We start from the raw sequence: 9,645 nt of genomic DNA on the forward strand, positions 1-9,645 counted from the left end.
TCCTGCTCCTCTGATGCTGCTTGGCCTGCTGTGTTCATCCAGCTCTACACCTTGTTATCTCAGATTCTCCAGTATCTGCAGTTCCTACTATCTCTTTTAACTTTTGTGACCCACTTTATAATTATTTTCAAAAAAGCTCTTAGTAAATAAAATTATAAGTTGCGTGTCGGTGAGGGCATTTCTCTGGTGTTAGATTGGGACAAGTTGTGTCGCTCAGAGGCGATAAGTCATACATAAAGATGTTGTTTTAAATCGTCACCTGCTTGCATGAGTGAGGCTGATAGCAGCTACGATATGCTGCTGTTTACCCTAGAAGTGGGTACGTGTTGGAGCTGGAACAGTCGCAGTTGTCTCCTAGCTGCCAATTTTTTTTTGGCTCCCTCTCCGGGTCAGCTGGCGCCACGTGGGTACCGGCAGCCGGACCGCGGATTGTGGAAGCTGATTGGTGGATGCGGGAGATTAACAGAAGATATCGTCCCGGTGGACCAATGGGTCTGGAGGTAGGGCACCGCCATCCAATCGACGGGCAAGTGTTGACCCCGCCCCTTCCGCAGACCCCGCCCCCAATCCACCCCGGCTTGCTGTATAAAAGGCTAGCACGGAACGGCTGATGCAATCGTACCGGCGCCAGAAAGTTCGTGAAGACGGTAGGTCCGATTAGGTCGAGCTGGGCTGCCGGCTCCGGGTAAGGGCTGTAGGCCGCCCTGCCCTCAACCGCTCCAGGCTCGGGTTTAGTTAAACTAAACTAAACTAAGCGAGGCTAGGCTAGGCTGGGCTGGGCGGGGCGGAGCGGAGCAGTGCCACTTTGGCTTCCTCTTTCCCTGCCGGGGCCGTTAATGCTCAGCGGGAGGTAATACCAATCACCCACGTTAGCGGCGGGGACGGCGTGTGGTTGCGGAAATTCTATGTCGCTATCCGCGGGTGTCTGCCTCCCTGTGGTAATATTCTCTGGCACCAATTTACAGATCTTACGAACTTGAACATAGTGTACATTCAGGTTTTTTCCCCCCCCCCCCCCCCCAGTGTGTTCTTTAATTCAAGGACCGTCTTCAGAATCTGTTTCTCAATAGCTGGTTGAGAACCTAACTGTATTTCGGAGGTGAAAGGGTACTGTAATTTCAAGAACCCTTTCCAATTAATTTTATCACGTAATCGCTGTTCGGTTTGTTTAAAAGCGGAAACTCCTGATCTGTGTGATTCTGCCCTTTCGTTAGTTAGACAGCATCAGCGAGAAGAGATAGGATAATGCTGCTCTCTTTGTCATTGAGGATGTTTCTATTACAGTGTGTGTTTGCCCGTCAATCTCTTCTTTCTAATCAAAAAGAGAGGGACCAGGGTAGAAGAGCACATCTGTTCCAATGATCGAAATAAAACAAGGAAGTAATAATGAAATGGCGTTTGATATGGGCTTTTAAAAACCTAAAATTTTAAGAGGAAGTAATTGTGGTGGCCGAGGAAAGGAATAAGTTGAGTCTAAGTGGCTGCAGTCATTGTTAATATAAATATGATTCAGAGAATTAAGAACAATGAAGATTATCTAAAGTGACATTAAAATAACGAAAGAAGATCAAATCTGTTTATAGCAATAAATGTGTGCTAGCAAACAATTTCACTTATTCTGTAAATGTCTAAAAGGCAATTTCCAAACTATTTCCCAGTCACCATGAATTTTACAATCTGATATTGAACTTTTTTTTTAAAGAAGTTTGTAAAATTAAAATTAACTTACAGCAGTTTATAGACATTATTTTAATTCCATTGAATTGGTTTCCCATTTAATATAAAGGGTTATTCTGGTTTTACAAATGCTAGTTCGATTGGGTAGCCATTAAGGTGTTTCCCATTATATTAAGTCCAAGACTGGGAGTCATAAACGTATGATAACTGCTACCAATCCAATAAAGAAATTATATTTTTGCTCAGAAAGTTATTAGAACTTGACATGCTAACATACATGACTAGATGAGGATGTCTTTTAAGGTCAAACCAATTGAATAGATGAGAAAGAAGGGTTGTGCAGAGAGGATAGTTAAATAGAAACTGAAAGAACTGCGGATGCTGTAAATCAGAAACAAAATTAGAAATTCTTGGAAAAGCTCAGTGGGTCTGGCAACATCTGTGAAGAGAGTTCAGAGTTAATGTTTTGGGTTCCAGTGATAGTTAAATAGGGTAAGGTGTGGAAGGAACATTCACCCCAATTAGCTTTGTCGGTGTTGATGGTATCTGTAGTGTTAATTATATGAATGCTTGCAGATTATTTCAGAACCAAGTCACCCAATTTGGTGTTCTAAAACTTAAATATCTTTATTTTCCTTTGCAGCCTTAGATTCTGGTTTGCATTAATATTTTGGGTGCTCAACTCAGGTCCTCAAGTAGTTGTTGCATTTGAGGAAGATCTTCAAGTTAAGTAATAAATACCCAGTAGAGAGGTAATAGAAATGTTCAGTTTACATTCGTGTACTGAACCTTCCTTTGTTTTTAGGAGCTCTTCATCCCTCAAAACCGTTTTTTAACCATTTGACTGGAAGGCTAATCTGTGACCTAGCTGTGTATTTGCTCTGCTGTAACTCTGCTTTGTCTTCATAGATGCTGTCGGAGCTGCTGAGTTTCTCCAACAACTTGCATTTTTGTTTTAGATTTCGCATGAACGCAATTCTTTAAGTTATTATCTATATATTTGTTTTAGCTCTATATCCCTTAAATATTTTGGCTAAGAAAAATCGATCACGTAGATTTAAAATTAACAATTGACCCAACCATTTCCAATTGTGGAAGAATGTTCTACCCTTCAAATGTAGGAATGGCTTCTTCTTGACAGGGTTGTGTCAAATTTTTAAATTCTAACCCCTATCCTTAAGTTCCCTCACCAACAGAAATAGGGTAGATAACTTTTTAATAGCTTTTAATTTTGGTTAAATCACTTTCCTAAATTCGAGGGAAGAACACTTAGTTTGTGTAATTTGTGTTTGCAATTTAAACATTGGAGTTCAGATATCATTGCACTAACTTCCAACTGTCTGATGCTAAACCAAACTGTTTGCAATATTGTTCTTCTTCTGTTTGACTCTGAGTTATCAGCCAAACATCCACTTTATAACCAAACTAATCTATTTCCATTTGTGCAATATTACCTGACTCAGTCCCAACTCAGTCCTTCTGCCATTAAAACCCTCATCTGTGCCTTTGTTACCTCTGGCTAGACATGACTGTTCTAATATACTGTTTGCTGGCCATCCACACTCTAATATCTGTGAACTTGAGGTCATTAAAAACTGCAGCTTATCTCCTAACTGTTTTTGAGTCCCATTCACCCTTCCCCTTTGTGATCACTGACGTAGACTAGCTCTTTTTTAGCAAAAGTTGTATATTTCTTTTCCTCTCCTAAATTTGCATTCTCATTTTCAAATTCCCCTGATCTGACTCCCCATACTATTTCTCTTATAGCCTCTCCATTTGTACAGTTTTCTGATCTCTGATCTCTGTCCTTCTCTAATCCTGGTCATTTGAATATTCCTAACTTTAATTGCTTAATCACCAGAATTTATGGTGTCTGTTTTCTGGGTTCTGGAATTCCCCTCCCTAATCATCTCTTTACCTGGTTTCCTCCTTAAGAAACTCCTTTAAAATGCTATGTATTTAACCAAGCTTTTGGTCATCTGACCTATTTGACTTGTGTATGTGAATTTCCAAGTTTTCTTTTGAACCTCCACTGTTTCTAAATTTAAACTATTTTGCAAGTACCCTTCTGTTCTCTATTTTAGTCCAGACCAGATGACCTCCCATTTCCTTACATTGAAATCCATAGCATGGATTTGCCCATTTCTTTCATTTTATTTTATTTCTTAATGTGCTCCCAATGGCACTGCTCACAACACTGTCAGTGGGTATGCACGAGTAACTTCCAACTCAAATTCTGGAGCATGGAGGTTGAGGGGTGACTTTTTATAAAGGCTTATAAAATCGTGAGGAGCAAGGATAGGGTAAAAGGCAAGGTCTTTCCCTGGGGTAGGGGAGTCCAAAACGAGAAGGCATATGTTTAAGGTGAGACGGGAAAGATTTAAAAGGGACCTAAGGAGCAACTTTTTCATGCAGAGGGTGGTGCATGTATGGCATTAGTTGCTAGAGGAAGGGGTGGAGGCTGGTATGACTGCAACATTTAAAAGACATCTGGATGGATATATGAATAGGAAGGGTTTAGAGGGATATAGGCCAAATGCTGGCAAGTGGGACTAGATTTATATAGAATATCTGGTCGGCATGGATGAGTTGGTTCCTCAGAAGTAAACTTGGTCCACATTGTTGAGTTCCAGCTACATAACGAAAGAAATCTTTTAGCCTATCTGTGGTTCCTGTACTATATTTATCCAGCTGAATTTCTGTTTTTGGCAGCTGATAGACCTTCTGTTTCTGCCACTGTTTCAGACCACTATTAAGGCAATATTTTGTACAGCAATTAGCATGGTGAAATTAAAAATTCACAAACCCTTGCTTTCTAATAGTGCCTTTTGGCATGCCAATCCTTTAGTCACCAAATCTATTCTACAATGATAGCGATTGGTCCCGATGTTGTATAATGGGTAGTGGGGAACACGTGAGCATTGAATTTGTAGTGAATCGCTAGTCTTGAACAAAATGTCTTCTAGGTGTTAATGATTTTATTTTTGTGGTTTGGTCATATTTGGGGAAAGCCAAACAGCTATCTTGTTGAAGCTGATTTGTGATTGCCAGGATATGTCTATGTGCATTATTTGCTAAGATTATTTGCTTGAATTCTGATTTGTGAACCAGATCAATACCTGATGTCAGCAAAAGTGTTGACTAGCATCCAGTTGGATTTGTTTTGTGTATATTGTTGATCAAGTACCTGGAACAAATTGGAAGTAATTTGGGGAGGATCAACAGAATGTTTTGTGCAATTAGCTATAACCTAACATCATATATGAGATTGGAACTTTTGATTAGGTTTTGTACGTAACTTGCTTTGTTTGTTCAGCTTATGTTGGTTACAGTGTGTGTTTCAGAGCACTTTGTTCTTCATGGACATCAGCATGCATAAGCAAATAACATTTGACCGGAGAACATTTGCTGAAAGCATTGATGGGTAACGATTTACAATGTTACAAAAGGAGGGCATCTTGCAGTGATGCAGTCAGTGTCAAACAATTGATAAAGATGCTTTACTTGCCATCATGGTTTTAAAGGCATTGATCTGTGTGTACCCTTTTTTAATTGTTTGGATATAGTAGCATACAGCCAATATTCCTAAGGGTTTTTTTTTTTGGACAGTAAAGAGTAACTTTCCTCAGTGGGCATAAACCTACCAATGTTTTACCCATTGTGGTTTTTCTGAATCCAGCTGACGATGTTTCCTTTTCACTGTGAATTTACCACTAATCAAGATTTCAATATGACGTCAGTGTTGTAGTTGAGTCAGGCGCTGGATTATAGACACACATCAACTAAGATCTTTGTTTTTACAAAGGCATGAAGAAATGAGAAGGAACAATGAACAGTAACAACAAATAAGTGCTTTGAAACTTGAATCGAACAGCAAAGCTCAGGGCATAATTTGTTTTGAAATTAATGTCCAAGTTTAGAAATGATAAACATGAGGTATATTATATTCAATGGGAAATTCTTAACCAATGAGTGCTGAGAATGGGGGATATGTGAATATAACATAGTTATTAACATACATACACTCCTGAATTTGAGAGGAAGATAGATGAGTAAGGTAATTTTTTTTTTTGGAAAGATATGCTGACAATTAGAAAAAGAGGAATGGAGTGAGGCTTTTGTGTGAAATGGCATGCGTTAGTTGGGCTGAATGATCTATTTATGTTATATAGACTGTGTGTTTTAGTCACGTCAATAAAGATTCATTTAAAATTACTGAACATGTTTTGGAGTATTACTTTAACTGCCTACTTGAACTTGCATCCTTTATTCTCAGACGTGAAGAATGCCAGTTTTTAGGAATTTGGCGAAGACTGCTAAACAAGTGCTACTGAGCAATGGTTGTAGTTGCCAGATTCCTGCTGTGTCAATCAGACTAATGAGCTGCTCTCCAAGGCAAGTAAATGCAGATGCAAGTTTTCACTCTGTGTCTTTTGCTGAGTCGGATCATCCCCGTGTTCTTATCACAGGTATGTGTTTTTTTTTAATTTGGATACTTAGAATAAGGAAGCCTATATAAAATTAGACACTTTTTCTGGTTAACTTTAAATTCTAATCTTTGACTTTGAGGAGAAAGAAAACAACATGCATCTTGCTAACTTATTAAAAGTTAAAACATAATATGCACAATAGGTACTAGTTTTCCAACCCAGCTTTATATTTTACTTGATTTTTCTGTGCATTCTTCCTGTCTTGCCACCATGAAGTTATTTATCATCTTGGATTTGGTTTTATAGATATCAGACATCCTCCAACACCATGCTTAAGTTTTGTTCTTGAAGCATGAGTTGCAGCTGTGAATAATAACAGTATATTTGATTACAATATTTGGCATGGTCATATCTGATGTCCTCATATTAAATGCCAGAACCACATATGCTTGAGTCACTTTGAAATCAGAACCCTGCTAATATTTTTAACTCTACCCAAGCTCAAGGACCTTGAGAACAGTTGTAAGAGGCCCACTACAGCTAAAGCTGGATACAACTAAAACCGGGTGGTCTGAATATCCAAGATGCAATTTTTAATCCGAGGAACTGCTGTTGTCTCCAGTGTTGAAAGTCTTGAGGTTTTAGATCTCAGATATTCAAGCTCATTCTAATAAATGTATTTCAGTACAACAACGATCCTCACTGCATACTAAAAATTAAAAAAAAACAAATAAATAAGTTATTGTACCCACTCCAGATCAAAGAAATGGGATTTACTGTACAGTTGTCTTTCTAGTTAGATGTAACAAAATGCTGAGGCTGTAGCTGTGCACACCTTTCTACATTGGTGAATTGTTTTCAAAAATCTAGCAATTTTTTTGGGAACAGTTCCATTATGAATATATTTGTTTATTTACATAAACTTCTAGCCATAGAAGACATTTCAAAACTAAGAGCAGGAGTAAACAATAAAACTGATTTTCACCCTCTTTATTGCCCTTCCCCCAAGCTGAAAAGCATGTCTGCCTATCCTGTTTTTAAAACTAACAAACAATGGAGCTTAAGATGTCTCTGAAGCAGAGAATTTGAAGAATTCTTAAACTTCTCATACTCTCTATCCTGAGATTGTGCCCATATTCTAGATTTCCCAGCCAGAGAAATGTTTTTTCAGTGTTCATGCTAACAAACTCCTTCAGAGATATATATTTAAATGTGAACACCCCTCAGTCTTAACTCCAGTATGGGTCCAGTATACTCAGCCTTGTGAGGAACGACTGTCTCCTTCCAGGTACCAATTGAGCAAGTCTGTCCTGCACCCTCCAATGCAACTATATGGAATTTAGGTATTAGAATTTGAATACAGAAACCAAAACTGCATTTAGTATTCCTGGTGTTTCTCACCGAAGCCTTGCCCAGTTGTAGAAAGTCTTCTATATTCTCATTCCAATCTCCTTGCAGTAATAAGGTCAACATACACTTGTCTTCCTAATTGCTGCCTGTACCTCTGTGCTAAGTTGGTGTTCCGTGTGCAGGGCTCTTTGGACGTCAGTGTTTACAAGTTTCACACATCAAAAAAATCTGCTTTTCTATTCTCATGCCTATGTTTGTTACATTATGTAGCGAATTGAATTGTGTATTTTGAATGTAGTACTATTTTGTTTGTGTACTATTTGTACAAATCAACTTCTGTTTTATGCACTATGCAACTAATGTCATATTAATAGTACTTGTGGTCATTCTTGTAGTTTGCTCCTCTATTAAGATAAACAGTTATGTTTAACAATTGTTGTGTCTGACCTAGGTTTTTTGGAATTATTACCTGAATAATGAACTGATCTTGTCACGGCAGCTACGTATGGATTTATTCCAAGCAAGCAAGACTGCTAGTTAAAGTAAAACCGATTGTCTGTCTTAAATTTTGTGCTAATAAGTGTTCCGCATTTCAGGTGGCTTGGGACAGCTTGGTGTAGGGCTTGCTAACTTGTTAAGGTACGTAAGTGAAACATTGTGTTTGAAATATAGAAAGTTCACACTGTTCAAATGAATGTGCAACAACTGATATACTTGACAAGACTGCAGATGAAAGTTTCCCACTCATGTGGGGTAGTCTGTACTTTAAATGTTTGGAATTTGTCAAATTAACAGAAGATCAGAAAATGTTAAACTAAATGAACTAGACCCAAAACCAGCAGTGTTGGTGTTTTTCCATGCTCTTTTACATGTGTTTAAGATTAATTGGCCCAAATCAGACCACTACTGATAATGAATAATCTTTGTCTCTTCATACCAGTTGGTCTTGTAAGTTGTCAAAAGCTTTCACCTTAAAGAAAGCGTGCCTAATTTTTATGGTGTATGTCCAAATGGAACCTTTATGCTTAGTAATTTCTGTCGCTAATTTGTATAGATTCTATATTTTGTTGACGTGTGCATACCACATGAGTAAGAGAAACATTTTGGGAGAACTGCAGAGATTTTTTTTATTAGTCATGTTTCTCTCCGTTAAGCATCTTAACAAAAATATGTTGATTATTTCAACAGAAAACGTTTTGGTAAAAACAATGTAATTCTCTCTGACATCAGGAAACCCCCAGATCATGTGTTCCACAGTGGTAAGTGCTCAGACTTCAAAAACAGAAAACACTTTTTCTTAAAGAGACATGTAAATTATTTTAACAAATCACATCTTGTCTATTTAGGGCCATGTATATACTCTGACATCTTGGATTATAAGAATCTGCGTGAAATTGTCGTCAACAATCGTATCACATGGCTAATTCACTACAGTGCTCTGCTGAGTGCAGTCGGGGAAGCAAATGTCGCTCTAGCACGCAATGTCAACATAACGGGTGAGGAATATACAACAATTGAGATTTCTGCAAATAACATATTTCTATATTTAGAAACATTGAAATTAAGCTCAGTTTGAAATTTTAACTTGGAAAATAATACACCATGGTGCATTTTAAACATTGTTTGCAGAACAAAGCTGTCAAATGCGTTTTTGAAGTTTTATATGTAATTATCTATTAACAGGTCTGCATAATATTCTGGATATTGCTGCTGAACATAATCTTCGCCTGTTTGTTCCCAGCACAATTGGTGCATTTGGATTAACTTCTCCCAGAAATCCAACTCCCGATCTGTGTGTACAGAGACCTAGGACAATCTATGGAATCTCCAAGGTGCATGCTGAGCTCATGGGTGAGGTATGTATCTCGGTGCTCTGTATCTTCAAAACTCTCTCTGATTCCAGTTTTACTAAGAATTTATTTTTCAGATATTTAAATCGAGTATATGTCTGATTTAACAAGTGGTCTGAGAATAAAGAAGCAATTGTTCAGCTTCAATTATTCTGATGTGATTCGCTACAGATCCTTCTTCATTGACTATATTAATTTTTTTTTTTATATTTCCTCCCAGAATATCTATCTATCTATCTCTCTCTCTCCGTGCACTCTCTCTCTATCTCCCTCTCTTGCGCGCGACTCGCGCTCTCTCTCTCGCAAGAGAGAGCGGCGCGCGCGATTCTCTCTCTCTC

The 9,645-nt window shown here is 38.2% G+C and overlaps 1 protein-coding gene across 1 annotated transcript in view; it reads left to right on the plus strand.

Annotated features, from left to right (window-relative positions):
• Positions 1–561: 561 nt before the first annotated feature.
• Positions 562–9,645, plus strand: part of tdh (L-threonine dehydrogenase) — a 16,965-nt gene continuing 7,881 nt past the window's right edge. The window contains exons 1-6 of the mRNA XM_020535100.2: positions 562–647; positions 5,954–6,146; positions 8,054–8,096; positions 8,646–8,716; positions 8,804–8,953; positions 9,141–9,313. Coding sequence (XP_020390689.1) covers positions 5,963–6,146; positions 8,054–8,096; positions 8,646–8,716; positions 8,804–8,953; positions 9,141–9,313 — 621 coding nt within the window. The 5' untranslated portion in view covers positions 562–647; positions 5,954–5,962. The remainder of the gene's footprint in view (positions 648–5,953; positions 6,147–8,053; positions 8,097–8,645; positions 8,717–8,803; positions 8,954–9,140; positions 9,314–9,645) is intronic.

This window comes from Rhincodon typus, unplaced genomic scaffold (genome assembly GCF_021869965.1).
Source record: "Rhincodon typus isolate 14 unplaced genomic scaffold, sRhiTyp1.1 hic_rhity00001639, whole genome shotgun sequence".
NCBI classification, from domain to species: Eukaryota; Metazoa; Chordata; class Chondrichthyes; order Orectolobiformes; family Rhincodontidae; genus Rhincodon; species Rhincodon typus.